A 17,921-nucleotide genomic window follows, 5' to 3' on the forward strand; every position below is an offset into this window, starting at 1 on the left:
ATGCTGTCACAAACTATATAATTGTATATATTATCGAATATTTTTATTTATGAAATATTTAAAACAGGCAAGTCTTCGCCAACATGCTCTTTCCAGAATCGTAAAATTATCCCTAGCGCTTTTTCTTTCTCCTCATACGTTTGCGCTACCATAGTCCAGCATTCTTCTCCAACACGACAAGCGCTGTTTTTAACGTCACCCTCATCCACAGTCATGATTTTAGTCTCACTCTCTATCCGCTGTTTCTTGAATACAATAGTAAAATCTTGTGTATTAGAACCACTAAATTCGATTCTTTTAATGTCCGTAATAAGGCGCAAACACTGAACCTCGTAACGTGAACCCATGGGCAGACCTTTAACAAACAGCGGCAGCGGGAAGTTCACGTGATTTTCCACGCATGTGCACAGCGCACGGTCGAAGACAATAAAAGTGCGAGCCAATTTCTTGCCGTCTACAACTTGAAACATTAGCAGATACACAAGAATACTTCCATAGATATCTATATCATTTAGGGAGGCGCAGTACTCCGACTCCTTCGCATATCCTAGAATAGTATGCTTTAAAATTTCAACGGTATCATCGTTTGTATAAACGAATTGCACAACACCTTTCGAGTGATGGAATTTCTTTACCGAAGAGTGATCGATGTCCGCATTCGAGTTGCTCGGATAAGCGTCGTAGATACTCGGAGAGCTGTCAGATGACGCGACTGGAGGGGGCCCTTCGTCACCAATCTCTTTAAAGATTTTTGTGAGGTTCTCTAAAAAGCAACCAGTCACTTGATAATCACGTGTGATAAAAATAAAAGTACCCTCGGGGTCATCTGTTTCCAATCGGAAAGTCTGATCAAAGAAGCCGACACACACCTGGCGTAACCATGTCAGTGCTAGCCAATGAAAACAAAACTTGTTTCCAGTACCAAAAACTACATCTTGAGAAGCGCCTATAATCTTACGATCTTCAACGTCAGCCACAATGTAAACCTTTGTACTTGATAAGACTAGCCATACGTGGATCTCTCGCGAGGGGTTGGAGTATGCCACGCAGCCTGTCCATGTATAAGACACGAGTGTTTCTAAAGTATCGTTTCCAGACTTTTGTCTTAATATTTCGATGAAAAACGTTTCTAATATTTCAGCATTTGCACTATGTAAAACCTGCATTGAATTCCTCATCGAGTGTTTAGTCGGGGAAAACTGGCCGGAAGCATTACGACGATGACTCTTCTTGGTTCGGTTTTCAGGGCAATCTAGTCCAGATGGAGGCAACCTTTCTTGAAAGAATTCTGCTGCAAAGTCGATTCGGGGAACGTGGCGAATATTTGTCGCAAGGATCGGTTTAGATTCCGTAGTTTTAAGATCGCCATGAAAGTAGTATGACCAAATTTTCGAGAGCGACCGTTGAAATTGCTCCCGTTCTTCCTTAAGTTTAAAAATCACGTTCCACGTCTTGGTCTTGCGTGACTCGCATTCTATCTTGTGGGATTCGTGTCCGGTCATGCCAGACAAATCTTCGCAAGTGCGCGCGTTGTTCTCTAACTCTTTAGCTACCAAAAGGGTCGTTAACGACCCTGCTGGGATTTATGTGGATATTTTACCCATATTTGAGGACAAAAAGGGATTGAAAGGGTCTCTGCACTATAGTTAACATATATTGTAGCTAACATGAAGTTCTTCACGTTTTATTTCGAAATTCTTAGTATTTTCAATAAATCTTGTTATTTTTCCTTCGCCATGTTGGATTTACAAAATGGTGGCAAGTTCTCGTTGGCAATTAGACGAAATTTTAAGCGAAATATTAGTTTCTGATCGGGAATTTTACAGAGAAAATGAATCTTTTGCATTTGAAGACTATAAGGAAGCATTAGACATAGGAATGAGTGCAGTTACAACTCACTAACGACGACAATGTTTTACTCTTGAGAGAAGCACCAAGTCGTCATCCTAAGTGTGGAAGATGTGCATCTTGGAGGTACAAGAAAGTCGAAAATTAAACATTTAAGCACACAAAAACTTTAAAACTATTGCATAAAGTGTGATAGGTTCTCTGCAAAGTTGTTTTGAGTTCTTTTCATATAAAAAATATGTGTAAGGTAGATTATTATAGAACAATGTAAAATAATTCCAATTTGGGAAGAATGTGATGACACATTATTCAGCAATAACTGGCCGCTCGTTAACTTATGTATACAGATAACCCATTTTAATTATTCCGGTAGGGATAGGACATTGATATTTTGATGCATTTGTAGGGATATTGTGCATCATTAATTATTTATAGGGAAAGTAATTTAAATTTTTAGTTTTTCTAGCATAAAATTTTATTATTTGTAAATAAGCACATGACTTGTGACATCATACCTTGTTAATTAGCATAAAAGTGAATGCATATAATTAAAGACCTTGTTCTGCAGATTCTAAATATATATAGTTTTGTATATCTAACTGCACTAAAATACCCATTATAAGTAACTCTATGTAACTTCCCAAAAATTTCAAAAATCGGAAAAAATTATCTTGGTAGCTAAAGAGCTAAAAGTAAGGACATTCCGCTGCTTCCTACGAACGTACACCCACCCATGACGTCATACACCTCAATCCCAATCAAATGCTTTATGTCATCGTGCTTGGTAACCACCCACTGTGGGGTTGATGGTGCAAAACGTACGTAACTAGGCAACGGCCAGTGTAGATGGTCCTCTTCGCAAAGGAAAAGATTCCTGTTTGTAAGAATCAAACTTCGCGTTCTCGATATATGACTCTCAGTTGATGATGTCGTCATCTCAATGGTGTTAAGGGCGTGGTTGTCATTTGATGAAGTCTCCTCCGTAAGCTCCCTAACCACAGAATATATAAGCACACATTCGTCATCTTTAAATGTTTTCCCGCAAGACAATGCGATCTCTCTTTTTAGTTTCTCAAGTCTTAACTCTTCCTCTTTAACGAAGTCGTCATTGAATATCACTGGTGTCGTTCCACTTGTCAATTCTTTTAAAACATTGATGAACGCTTCTGTCATTTCCGAATCACGGGTGAGAAAAGTGAAAGTACCGAGTGTGGCACGCTTTGCAAACTCAAGGCGAAATGTCAAATTGAAAACACCTCTTTTAACACTAACCATCTCTGTCAGCGGTAGACAACACATAAATGACAGTATTTCGTCCATTTTTTCAACCTTTTTTGGTGGGGTGACAAAGTTGAGGAGATGAAATAAATGTATATTCATATTCGTCAGGATGAGGCAAACTGGAAATTCGTGTTCTGGTAAAGCGTACGGAAGACAGCTGAGCCAAAGTATCACGTGCACACATTCTCTTACAGTCTCTGTTGCATGACGTGCAGACTCTGTAAGCTCGCTTTCTATTGGCCAACCAAACTTACAGCTGAGGAATTTAGAAAGTAAATCAGGTGGTAGTCCAATAGGATTGCTATACAATGACGTGACGTCATTTGAGACTGTCCGTTGTGGTGTCTGCGAGGGGTCCGAGTTCGATCTCTCTGAAGGCCTATGTAAAGTATGAAATCATCATTTTTGCAGCTGAATGCTGACTGCAAGCTGAACGCTCTACTGCATGTCATTCCTGTATACTGTATGTCTTACTATACTGCATGTCATTCCTCTATACTGTATGTCTCACTATACTGTATTTCATTCCTCTATACTGTATGTCTCACTATACTGTATTTCATTCCTCTATACTGTATGTCTCACTATACTGCATCAGTCTGCATGTCATTCCTCTATACTCTATGTCTTACTATCACTGCATGTCATTCCTCTATACTGTATGTCTCACTATACCGCATGTCATTCCCGTATACTGTATGTCTCACTATAATGTATTTCATTCCTCTATACTGTATGTCTCACTATACTGCATCAGTCTGCATGTCATTCCTGTATACTGTATGTCTCACTATACTGCATGTCATTCCTGTATACTGTATGTCTCACTATAATGCATGTCATTCCTCTATACTGTATGTCTCACTATACTGCATGTCATTCCTCTATACTGTATGTCTCACTATACTGCATGTCATTCCTGTATACTGTATGTCTCACTATAATGCATGCCATTCCTCTATACTGTATGTCTCACTATACCGCATGTCATTCCTCTATACTGTATGTCTCACTATACTGCATGTCATTCCTGTATACTGTATGTCTCACTAAATGCATGTCAATTCCTGTATACTGTATGTCTCACTATACTGCATGTCATTCCTGTATACTGTATGTCTCACTATAATGCATGTCATTCCTCTATACTGTATGTCTCACTATACCGCATGTCATTCCTCTATACTGTATCTCTCACTATACTGCATGTCATTCCTCTATACTGTATGTCTCACTATACCGCATGTCATTCCTGTATACTGTATGCCTCACTATAATGCATGCCATTCCTCTATACTGTATGTCTCACTATACCGCATGTCATTCCTCTATACTGTATGTCTCACTATACCGCATGCCATTCCTCTATACTGTACGTCTAACTATACTGTATTTCATTCCTGTATGTCTCACCATAATTTACCCTTACCTTTCGCTCAAAGAGTCCCAAATAAACTTATACAGCAATACAAACAGTTCAGTGGCATCTTTCATCGACCTCATGCGATATTTTGCGACATGTCTGTAATTAGCTTTGGAGGCGCTTGTACCGCTGTCAACGTGAAGATCAGCATGACGACGCAATTCTTTGTGTTCTGCATGTAAAAGATCTACATACCAACACCCCGAAGATTCCAAAATATCCACACTTGATATATCAGCTGAGAATATAACGATAATGTGTGAGGTTCCTCAGGTCAGAACAATGATAAAAGATCAATAAATATGATCATTGTTGGAAACTTTCTCAGTTCCCTTTTCAAGTTTTATAAATTGATGTTTATTGCAGAGTTCCAACATTAGTTAAAATTCACTCACCAAGTTTGTGTTTCGCATATGTCTCCACAGTATCGAGAGCAATCGCCATTAAAATTTCTTTCTTCAAATCAACGACAACCATTCTCTCTTCGTCACCGACATCACCTTCAATCCTCACGAAAAACGTTCCAGTTGTACTAAAAAACGTTGTTAAAATTGGAAATTTTGCCAAGCCTGAGTTGTAGCTGGGACTGGTTATCTCGTATTTTACAATTCAGTTAAGTACAAATAAATACATCTTTCAGCACATATAAACCCTCATATAAATAAAGGAAAAGGTCTTACACATCTTTATCCTTCTCTATAGTAACTTTCACAAGATCTTCAAGCTCGGGGGAAAATCCAAACTGCAGCGCAGTAGAACTCTAACAACAAAACACCAAACAATTTGTGGCTGAAATTCCACAGATGACCACATCACCAAATGCCTTACCCCACCCCACCTCTTTACAAATAAAGATCAAGCACACTATTAAGACCATATAACCTACCTTTGATTGCTGTCCATTCACATCCTTAGCCGAGGAAGGCAAAGTAGTAGCTCCATTTTTCACACAAGCAGACGCTGCATTTCCAGGTAAAGAAGTACTGTTAGTCTTGCCTGGATGCTTGAAGGTGAGATAAAGATTGTAACGTTTATTTCAGCAAGGTTGTCTAATCAGTAGCAAGATTAACTACAGGAAATAAACTAAAATCATAACAAACTCAGCGTTTGTTTTCAATTGAAAAAAAAATATGAAAAAACAGAGTCTATGATTCATTCAGGACAAAAGGAAACAACAGTAACTCTAGGTTGTAAAATAATTCTATAGGAATTTGATATTTTGTTTGGTATGTAGTTGGCCACTAAGAAACTATAAAATAATTGACAAAGCTGATGATAACCATTGGTTGAGAATCGCTGTGTCATACAGCGTGAATGTAAAAGAAAAACTCAATGACTCATATTCTATTAACAGTTTAGTGTCTATTGAATAACAACAGACTAAGGTAGCGTTCCTGAAGATGACTACACCACAGCCGAATTGAAATAAATTTATTTCAGGTATTTTACGACATTGGGTTACCGTTGTTCTGTATCTTATATAAAAATATAGAATCTGTATTTCGTAATAATTTATGTCATACTTTATGTTCACTCTGCATTTCATTCAACAATGTTAACCAATCATCGCCCCCTAATTTACGTATTTTATCAACTTTGTCACGAAATTCCTTCCCCTCATCTGTGTCTGTAGTTTTCTGTACAGCTAACGACGGGCCTAAAACAGATTTAACTCACAATTATAATTAATAACAGTAACTAAAATTATTAGAATTACTGTTTATTACCTTCCGTTTTAGTTTCTTTTTCCAACACGATCGGAGGTTTGGTTTTCACTTTACGTCTAGGTGCCTTAATCGTGACAAATTATACCATATCAGCCACAACGTAATGCCGTACTTTAACACACCCTATCCCACCCTTTTATCACAGATTTTATCTCACTGTAGCTATCTATCCTACTTTGTCCTATTATACAGTACCTCAATACGCCTTACCCTATCCAACTCTACCTTACATACCCCACCATACCCTACTCTACACTACCATACCCTACCCTACCCTACCATGCCGTATTTTATTCCTGCACCCTACCCTGTTCTATTGTTCCTTCCATATACTATATGTACATGGTACCCTACATAAGATACCCAACCTGTTGTGCCTCTCTCTACTATTATTTACTTGCCTTTCTATGTCCACTTATATTTGTAGGATCATCAATTTTCACAAACTCATATTCGTCTTCTTCAGCAAGCATTTGTATCACAGTTCTCTAAAAAATGGAAAACAAACGCTCAGTTGAAAACATCGAGAATGCAAGTTTTTCAAAGAAGACTCCGTTCGACTTACAATTTCCTTCTCTGTTGGAACCACTTGATCAAGGCATATCTAAAAACAATAGCCACGTGTTGGAAATGATCAACTCGTTCGTTCGAAGCCTCAGGTTGCACCGTAGCGTGATGCACATGCGTGAATATGAAACACAATGCCTCTTCATACGTTATTAGTTTATCATTTGGTATTATACTCTATGCCAATGCCATTAATGCTCGTTTACACTGCGGTTTCATGTGCGATTTTCTTCTTTTGATAGATGTGAAGAAGAAATTAGTTACGAATGCACTAATGTATAAGAGCTCTTATTTGAACATCAGTAACTAATTCACTCGTTCACATCTATCAAAAGAGGAAAATCGTACAGCGAAAATTTCAAGTGTAAATGGGCCTTTACATTCAATTGTTGACCCCGGAAGATCCATAGTATCACACAATTACTATGCATCATAAATACTATGCATTTTCAAATTGCATTTCCAGTGATGTCCGTAGTGAAGTGTTTATGGCTTGCTTCTGTTCGTGACAGGCAAAGTTGAAAACTTTCGTTCAATTCACTCAAATAAAACTCAATATTATAGAGAGTTGACTGAAACTGATTTAAATACTTGCCCGTGAAAGTTGGTCGTCAAACGCGGCCAGGAGTTGCAGGCGATACATTGATGTGTGTCTGACAGGATTTGCAAGTAGAATCAGATTTTCCAAGCACGGTAGCCGAGCAAGTGACATGACATCAGAAATCTATCAAGTAGCGAATCACTATGTATCATAACTTTCTAGCGAAAATGACACACGTTGTCAGAGTCAACTAAAAATGAATGCATTGTTTACTCAAGGAATATTGTTTGCCCTCCTGGAAACACCTGGTAAGACGACTTCACTTACATCACCTATAGAATTTTCACTAAGATCAAGATTCACTAGAGAAAACATCTTCGGTAAATCTAAAGGATTGGAAAATTTGTTAAATTCACACTGTTATAATAAATATTTCAGTGAATTTAGCAAATGTACATTTCAAATGTACATGCATTTCATCATCTCTGATCATGGTTCTGACTTCTGACACATAAAAGTAACCTGTCCGTAAATAATTGATGTGAAATATGACGCACTCACCACCAACGTTGGTTAGCCTATTACCAGCAAGTCTTAGGGACGTGATGTTTCCAAGTTTAGTATTCACAGCATTCAGGTTGTCAATCTCATTAAAAGATAAATTCAGTTCTGCGAGTTTCGGAAGGCCCTGCAAAACATCGTCTTCACCAATAAGAGTTAGATTTAGCCATTACTCATTATTCATTCATTGATCAACAACTGAAAATTCTTCCAAGCTTGTCCTCCTCTCCCCTCCCCCTCTAAGAGCCTGTTTACATGGAGCGAGTTATCCCGGCTAGGCGAGGTAAAAAGCCCATCACATCAAAGGCTTAACCTAATTAGTCTTTCATTATATGCAGTTTTCAACTGGATAATTCGCTCCATGTAAACAAGCTTTAAAGGTCGACACAGGCCGGACGCGATGCGGCAACGCGCGTATTTTCAGTTTTCAGAAGCATATAAATTAAATTCTGGCAGCAAAATTTGGAATCTATGGACGCCAGAGCAGTCAAAATGCATTATCGTTAAGTAATCTACAAGAATATTATGATAGCTTAAAATTAATTTGCTTTTGGAAAATAAGAAACTAGGAAAAATCGCGCTGCGTTGCAAAATCGCGTCCTGTCTGCGTGGGCCTTAAGAGTGAAGAAGAGGTTAGCCAAACGACCAAGTTATTGGATTCATGTCTCCAAGTCACTTGATTCACAAAGGCGGGTCAGGTTTGGGACCACGGAACGAACGGATCCCTACTTCATGTTTTATTATATAGGCTTTTAATTTATCACATGATCAAAAACGCATTCCATGCTAACTATGCAATGTCACTATCTCATATAAAATGTAACGACAAAGGAGCCCTGGGAAAAGGCCAGTACATACCTGTAAATGAGTTATCTCTTTTATTTTGTTGTAGGAAAGATCCATTCTCACTACTTCATGTAGTAAAGTCTGAAAAAAAACAAGTGAATATTCTATAGAAAAATGCAGTTAAAACTGTCAACGACTTTACGATTAAATCTAAATGGTATTACAAATATTGTTTTTTAACTGTACAAAATCTCGTCCTATGACTAGTGGTGGTCTACATGCAGTATTGCATCCATTACTAGCTTTATTTACCACAGATTCATCCATGTGCGGTATATCATTATGACTTAAATCAATCACTGTGAGATGTTTCCATGTCGAAACGGAAAAACATTCTTGCTTTAAAACATCATCACCATGAGTCCAAACATTTTGGTCAATGAGAATCTCCTAATCGTAAAAACATGTTTTGGCTGATGAGTATTCACGCTATATACGGTAACGTTTTCGAGCGTTTTCAATTTTTCATGCCAAAACGGTTTCAAAACACCGCCAATTTTCAATAGAAGTTGAAGCTAATTTAACATATTAAGCATATTTTTCCTTGGATCGTGTGGACAAGGGCGTCCAAACAATAAATAGACCAAAACGATTTTGAAAACGCTCGAAAACGACGCTCGTGTGCACATTGCCTCAGTCATTATGTAAAAACACTAGTAGGTTGTTTTTTTTAAACATTTTAACCCACCTTTAGTAAATGTAACGAATTGTGCACAGAAAGCTTTTCAAGCTTTTCCTGCAGATGAAACGTGCCTCGCAATGATTCAATGTTGCATTTAGATATCTATAAAATTTTAAGGAATCTGAACTCGTATAATTGGTTTCAAACATAGTTTCGTGTCTTAGATAGATTTTTATTAACTGCATCAAGTTGTGTCCAACCTGCAATGTTTTAAGATTTTTGAACAAGGACAAATCAAATGAGATTTCTTCATCGGAAAAATTGTTCAAGTTATGCTTGTCATCCTCCATGATCTATAAGAGATGGGAAAAAACAACCGTGCTAACTTCAAGTAAACTAAGGAATCCGATTGTTGGTGAAATTACCAACTGAATTTTACACGGTTAAAAACTTTGAGCCTGCGGTTTATCAGCATGCGACAATGTTGTGCTGCCATTATTGCTCACACTTGTCAACAACATTGAACAATATTGTTGAAAGTATTGTCCAATGTTGATAACAAGTCTGAACAATGTGGGCAGCACAACATTGTTCCATCTTGTTCATATCAATATTGCATCAACCTGATCGTTTTTAGGCGTGTAGCTGAAATATGAGTATTACAAGCATTACCTCAAGATTTTGTAAGCAATAGACGATATCATACAAATTGCCAACATCATAATGATAACCTTCACCACCTTATAAATTGCAATTATAAAATCATTACCGCGGTAAAACTCATTTACCCGACAAAATCACATTACCCGATCACATTAGCCATGCATATAGAGTCAGTAATGTTGCATGAAACAAATCTATAATCAGGTTTATGATAGTTTTATTAAGAAAAACTAATCACCATACCACAGGTTGGTAGAGGTAATTTCAATCTTCTGGAAATGCAGTAGAGCTGCAGCGGTGTAAACACAAACGGTTCTTCCCTTGCAAGTAAAGTGTCACCTTGAAAGATAAGAAAATACTTTTTTACTGTGTATAAAGATGTTGAATAAAAGTGGCAAATGAAGAGCGACTTGAAGACTTGACTCGTATCTAGGTTCATGTCAAAATGGATGATGGTAAATTTTATCAATACGTCATTCAGAAAGTGATATTAGCAGAATCAGTCATCCCTTGGAACAGAGCCTTTCAAGAAGACGACTGCTTCTGTTTGGGCCACTGACGAATTGTTTTTTTGTGACTGACGCTTTTTTATTCAAATGATGGACAACTGCAGGGCGATTCTCTTTGCATAAAAGCAATTAAATCTTATGCATATTTTAAGATTTTACGCTCGACCAAAACAATAAAGTATCCGTAATTTGTTACACTCCAAACTCCAACTGAGATCAGTAAATTACGTAGTTGAAAACAACCGATAGCGGTTGTTGAAAACAAAAAAAAACTTTCAGTTTCAGAGATGGTGTTCGGTAGTTTAGATTAGTATGTTGCAATTTCACAAGGGAATTAATGGTTAATGCATTCCTCTACTTTCTAACCGACTCGGATATCTCGAATGCAAACGTGACAGTAGAATGATGAGTACTATAGTCAACTCTAGAAGAGTTACTTGAGTCAAAACCACTGGTGTTTGTATACTTTTACATATTCCATGTTGTCTGCCAGTTCCTAACCAGCCAATGATGTCTGCCTTAAAAACCAACTGTACCAGTTCGCTGCTCATGCAACCTTCTAGCCAGTACATTGTTTTAGTCCATTCTTTAGCCTAGGAACCTGACTATTGTTTCAAAACAATGCTTCACTGAATTCTTCATTGATTCAAAAACAATGTTTTTCACAAACCTATTGTATAAAGTTCCTCAGCAAGTGTCTGTGTCACAGCAAGAACATCCTTAAATAATTTCAACATATTTTACAAGCTTCAACAAAGCTGAAAAGTTACAGTTGGCTGGTCTTACTAGTGAAACAAATTTTTTTATGGCAGTAGCGTTGGAAACAGGATTATTGGGGGCGGCATATTCATATATTCATGTTCTGCATGATCAATTTCTTTTTAAATTGATTGTCTTTACAGTCAATGTGCCCCCTCCCTAATTATCCTGCTTCTTACACCACTGTTTCTTGGAATATGGCACATAACCTATAAACTGGAGTTTACAAATGATCAGAGCTTACTTACATAAACGTGAAATTCAAGAAATATTTGCAGTGGTCTTGGAATTTTTCCCAAGTGAGCAATAATGCTTTGCAAGTAATCTTCAAGGCATTTACGCCTCTTTTCAACATGTGTTGGATCAAAATTTCCAAATAGTTTCTTAGGAGGGAATGTGGTTTTCTCCAGTATTGGAAATTGTTCCGTTAACTAAGAAATGTTTATGAATAGACATTGTGATAATGCTATGTTAAATTGACAATTATAATAATTATTTGGTGGTATTATTACATTTGTGATTGTGACTAGGACCTGATCATTTACAAATTGAAGGTATAGCAATGATAATGATTGGTAATTATAATGACCAGCTATGGTAAATATGCAAAGTAAGTAATCAAGTATGCATAATAACATATTATAACCAACCTTTTCATGAAGCTCCCAAAACTCTCGATACCTTCTATTGACTGTCCAAGAATAATCATGCAATGATACTTCAATACTGTATATCTAAAATTAGTGAGATTTGTTAAGAGACTTGAAGTATCAATACAAATAACCTGTGGGCACTCTATGCACTCCACACCGGATACATACACACATTAAAATCATCATGTCGATGCAAGTTGTTAAAAACTGGAGTGAACAATGTTCTACTGCACCCTGTAAACAGTACTGTTAACAATGTTGTTGAAGCTTGTTGAATCATCAAGGTTGTGGCAACTTAATTGTTACACCAATATTGCATGAAATTGCATTGTGATTGCAACAACATTGATGATTCAACAAGGTTCACCAACATTGTTAACAATTCTGTTCACAGGATACAGCACAGCATTGTTCACCCCTGATGCGACAACCTGATCAATTTTTGGCCGTGTAGCATTGGTCATGGAATTTCCAGCATTTTGGCTTAGGATCACTTGAAATGGTAGAAATGGCCATTGTCTAAATTCATCGTCAATTAAATTCACACTAAATGTTCAAGAAGTTACACTATACATGCATTAGCTGCTATACAAGGTGTCCAAAAAATACAAAAAACCCCAAAACAATTGAAATACTGTATTGTTAAACTTTGAATGACTTGCTCGTGGGGATTGACGTACAGAAGTTATGAAATGCCAAATAGGCCTACAAAAGTTCAAAATTTGCTAGAAAAAAATGATATGTTGTAAATTTAAATCTTATTATCCATATCTGTAAATTGTAATTTTTAGTAATAAAAATTATTTGTGGGTACAAACAAGTTATACTGTATTCATGCGTAAAAATGCTTATGTCAAACATTTACACACTTGTGGGTCCCAACAGGGTACTTTAATATAGATGCACAATATGGGTGATTTCAATATTTTTGTGGGGTTTTTGTTACCCTGTATTTGATGTACTGTAAATTATTATTAAATGCACCTATATTAAAAATTATGAACCTATGCAAAGTGATCTTCCTAATCATAATAATAATTCGAATATTTCACAAAAAGCGAAAGCATGTATATTAACATAACCACATAGTTAAATTCGTTAATTGAATCAAAATTTCAAATTTGTTGTATAAATATGCTAATATAATACTAAATTAGAATATTTGACGTTATTCGAAACGCGAAATGTGTATTTTATAGTATTTCAAAAAGAAAATCGTTACCACATGATTCTCTACAAAACCGGTAGAAGGAATCGATATCTTCTTCAGTTTATCAGAATTTAGACAAATTTCACTGGATTTCTCCATGGGTCAAGTGGTATTTTCAAATATTTTGCATGTTTGACACATCTTTTCCCATTGCCTTGTTTTTAAAAGCCAATAAAATGTACAAATATTTGTATAATTTGTACGAGTTGTACACTCGCAAACTTGCACAAAATGTTACTAGGTCAACTACCAGCTAACCGGTTTATTCACCTAGGGGCTTTTACCCGGGGTGAATCTCCTGGGTTAATTACTAAACATTTCTATAATCAATTTTTGCAAAAATTCTAGTTATTTGCCTCTTTGATTTACAAAGTTCGGCCTGGCGCGAGAAAATATGGCATTAATTGGCAATGAAAGCGAGAAAGTATAGCATTGTCAAGCATATACCTCGGACTTTTAAGTTCTCTCTAGTTTTTCCGCCGATCGGGAGGCTAGGTACACCCTTTAAAACATTGGGCTCCCGTTATTAGCAAAACGATACACAAAATGCCGCAATAATCTCCCCATTAAGGGCCCCTGGTGTAAATATGATACAATGGATGAAAAGAGGCGTAAACTGTGATGCCATATATTTCCAAAAATCACATAAAACATTCCACATCTGACGTAAAACGTCACAGCGTGGCACAACACTGCCTAAAGGCATTGAAAACTCTATGACTAACTAGCACACAATGGATGTTACAAGTTCATTCGTATACGCAGAGATCGTTCATGTTTCATTCCAGCCAATATTATCTCAATCACAATATTCCTGATAATCCTTAATCCTTTTAATGTATTTTTGAACACGGCGTATGAAACTAAGTTTTAATTTAACTTAACACGCAATCTTTTTTAAATATTAGCAAACTTCACGCGCAAAAAGGTTTGAGGCTCATGCATTTCTTCCGTATCACGAAGGTGTATTGCCTAATAGATCATACTATGGGATGCAATATTTTATCCTGCTGGTCAGGATTTGTTTGATAATTATTTTCCTGAGGCACATCATTCTGAAGTCCACTTTCAGTCTTGATCTCTTGTTGATCACAAGTTTTTAAACTTTGAGTAATGGTAGCCTTTGCACCGTTAAGTGGATCCTGGATTTGATTTTCTTCATTACTAGTTTGAATTTGAGCAACCACTTTTCCCTGTTTCAGTTTGAAACAGGCATCTTGATGCACCTTTGGCTGGTTCTTATCATACATATTCGATTTAGTAACCTTTTCTTCGTTCTTAGTTTCGCCAAAATCTTTACCAGCACCATGCAGTACATTACCCTTAAGTCTAATTGCACGATGTTGATTCTTCCACTCATCATTTTTTTGCTTTAGTTTATATAATTCCGACAACAACTTTCGCCCCATCTCTTCCAGGTTCTCTTTAAACGTGACTTTCAGCCTTTCGGTCAAACTAGGATTCATGCTTAAAAAACAGAGTTTGGAATCTTAGATTTTGAATAGTTCTATTATCATTTTAGAAAGTCGAACAATTCACGTACCTGGCTAGCATTTTTACGCTTTTTAGCATCGAATTACACTCCTTGTTGTATTGCTAAAACAGAATAATTACTTTATTATTATTTTCCTTTTATATCTCAATAATAGGTGAAATAGGTAAGAAAGGTTCTGCAACTATGCTGTATAATGCAGTCATGTTGGTAGTGGTTTCTATGGTTATAGCATGGAAACTGTATGTGCATGTATAGCCAAAGTTCCATAGTATAAGTTTTGAATATAAATTACAAAAAAGTGTATGGCCCCATAAACACAAGTTACGCGTTTTTTATAGGCACTATATACAGCCGTACTGCATGTACCTGAAAGGAAAATTTTAAATCCATTTACCCAAACTGAAATTTCAACTTAAAGAATAATTTTACGACTTACCACCTCCATGGCTTTTATGTTTGTCCACAAAAAAACGCTCTCTTGTTGTTTCCCACGATGCTCTTTTTCGCTTAATTCCACGTTTTCAACAACAACGGCTTGATTTAAACCAATATTTTCCATTTTCTTATCACACCTTTGGCGTTTGCTACTCTCCCATTCATCTTCTCTTTTTCCCCCATTCATGTTCTCTTTTTGCTTTCTTTTCCCTGAGATTGCAAAGCCGTCATTATCTTCATGACAAACCCCCAACAATGTTCCACAATTACTTTCATCTCGAGTTCCTTCTATTGGGTAGTTTAACTTTGTTTCTCTCCTACTCTGAATAAACCCTTTCTCGCATCGAACAGAATGTGCAACAGGTGCGAAGGAACTAGGATCTTCCATACCCTCCCGAGCTCCTGAGCATTTAATTGAATGGGTTAGCGCTGGTTCACTTATATCGCCATTTAACTTTGAATCATTGGAAACAGTTTCACTATTTTGCCAACGAGTTTCTGGCATAGAAGCTTGCGTAGTCTGTTTTTCTGCTTTTTCGTTGATACTCTTTATACTAATTTCTTGGCAGTTTCGAACCGAATTTCTCCCACCATTTCCTTGATAAAGGTCAGTTTGAAAAACCTCTTTTAATGCATCTTTAGTTGCCTGGCTCTCATGCATGACTGACAAAACGTTTTTGTTCATACTTATTCCAGCTTCTTTCACATCCCCAGCTCTACACTTCGTCTCGTTCAACGGTCGTACAGCACCATTACTCTTCTCACTTTGAACGTTACTTTCTGTTCCTTTTTTTAAGCTTTGAATTTTTATCTTTCTTAAACGTTTCCTTCGCCTATTCTTTGCTTCTCTTCGGCGACATTGCTTTTTTTTCTTACTTAAATCATTTTGCGTATTACATTTTGCATTGGCCAATGGCGACGATGGAATATAATTTTGATTGCATGTCTGCTGTAGACGTGGATCAGAAGATATAGGGGCTGGATATCTTTCACTGAAACCAAAGTTTTGTGGCATTCCATTGCTACCAATACTCCCTCGAACTAGGATGTCAAGAGTGTTTTTGCTGGAATTCATCACCAAACTTGAATCCCCCGTGAAATTTGGTAACGGACTTTTCTCCACGAGTCCTGATTTCATTAAATTCCTATCGCTGCCATGAGCACCAAACCTCTTAGCATTTAGTGTAACCTCTTGGATACGGTGCTTGTGGTATCCACTAGTGCTGGCTTCTCTATCTAATTTCGTTTCTGAAAATAAAGGTATTGGGGTTTCATCTCAATTGAGGACTCTACAATCTTTTGACTAGAAGCTGATGTAGTCTTTGCCGTAGCACAGACTTTGCTACAAACGATGCTTTGTGAGACAGGCACATCCTCCGATTTTGAAATGCAATGTTCATTTTTAATTGAATACCCTTTCCTGTCTTCTGACAACGTTTCATCAATAGTTGACTTTATCACTTGAACAATATCACCCGAAAAGGAAGGGGCAGCTTTGTCGAGACTTTTGGAGTCTGTGTTTGGTTTGTCAGGGTTTTCGTTGACTTTCTCAGGAACATTTGGTCGATTGAAATTTTCTTCATTCTCTGTAGTGGTCTTCTCGATCTTCACTATGTCGGAGTTACTGTGAGAGACTGTAGCCAAGTTTTGGGACAATTGGTCGGTTCTTATCTTAGTAGTCAAAAAATTAGGAACATCATTTTCATTCGAATAAGATGGGTTATTTTTCGTTAGAATTTCATCATTTTGAAGCTGCGTTTCTTGTTTAACTTCAGACACAAAATTTCCAGTTCTAGACGTATGATTTGAATTGTCCTGTGTAAAAGCTTCGCCTGTTCTTAATCTTTCTATCTCCTCTATGGCCAGAGGTTCGTTGGTTGATGATCTTTCAATGAAGTCAGCAGTATTGGGAGCTGGTGATTCACTGGAACCACTCACAATATCGCGTTGTTCAACATGTTTGCCACTTACAGCATAAGAAGCGATGCTCTTTGACTGTGATTCACTGTTTTTATGTTCCTGCGACACTTTTCCGGAAATGATTGTATATGTGACTGCTTTAGGATCGACGATCTCGCTATTTTTTAAACGTGTTCGGTATACATATTTCGATATTTCCGAATCCAGAGTGTTGCTTGCTTCAGCAGATTTCTTCATTTTTGGTAATAGACTAAGAGAGTGTCTGGCGCTTTTACTAACAATAGTCTTGGCCTCACAGGCGAAATGTTTGTCTAATTTGTTTTTAGTCTCAACAGATTTGGTATTTCCATGATCAACGCTTAGCGATTTACCTCCATTTTCTTCAGGAACTTTGATGCTCTTTTGAACGCTAAAATTCAAACTTTTCAGTCTGGCAAGGACAGTCGTGTTAATAAGACCATTGGTTTTTTGAACACTCGCTTGCCCTAGCGTGGTAGTTTGTTGCTGTTGGTTTTCCGTAACGGTTGCTATAATCGGAAGATCCTTTTTCAAAGATTCTTTTTCAGAGCGTTTTGATGCAGGGACTGATTCGCTTTGATTTATCTTTTCTTTGTTTGATTGATTACTCTTGTTTCTAATATTTGTTTCACACATGTCTTCCTGAGCGCCATCTCTTGAGTGAATTAACGAAGGCTTGTCAATGTCTGCATTTATTTTGACCACATTTTCCTGCATACTACAGTTATTTTGGTTTTCACTTGATACTTTCATGAGACATGAACCAGACGAGACCCGTGGCCGTGTTATGTTACGTGAATTTTGTTCAAGACAGTTACGGTTACTAAAAGACGTTTCTTCGAT

General features: G+C 37.0%; 1 protein-coding gene across 1 annotated transcript; it reads right to left on the reverse strand.

Moving 5' to 3' along the window:
- Positions 1-8: 8 nt before the first annotated feature.
- LOC114521792 (nischarin-like) lies at positions 9-13,431 on the reverse strand. Its single transcript, XM_028542332.1, has 23 exons — positions 13,223-13,431; positions 11,998-12,081; positions 11,596-11,778; positions 11,259-11,307; positions 10,323-10,418; positions 10,089-10,156; positions 9,677-9,769; positions 9,483-9,578; positions 9,047-9,184; positions 8,807-8,875; positions 7,949-8,075; positions 7,715-7,773; positions 7,442-7,570; positions 6,845-6,883; positions 6,681-6,767; positions 6,280-6,343; positions 6,076-6,209; positions 5,439-5,555; positions 5,233-5,312; positions 4,948-5,084; positions 4,559-4,790; positions 2,539-3,508; positions 9-1,541 (listed from the first exon to the last, which is right to left on the reverse strand). Exons 1-23 carry the CDS (start codon positions 13,307-13,309, stop codon positions 48-50), a joined length of 4,632 nt encoding a protein of 1,543 aa, XP_028398133.1. The 5' UTR covers positions 13,310-13,431; the 3' UTR covers positions 9-47.
- Between the last annotated feature and the right edge of the window lie 4,490 nt (positions 13,432-17,921).

Source organism: Dendronephthya gigantea, unplaced genomic scaffold (assembly GCF_004324835.1).
Source record: "Dendronephthya gigantea isolate DGI-Jeju-01 unplaced genomic scaffold, DenGig_1.0 000021F, whole genome shotgun sequence".
NCBI lineage: Eukaryota > Metazoa > Cnidaria > Anthozoa > Malacalcyonacea > Nephtheidae > Dendronephthya > Dendronephthya gigantea.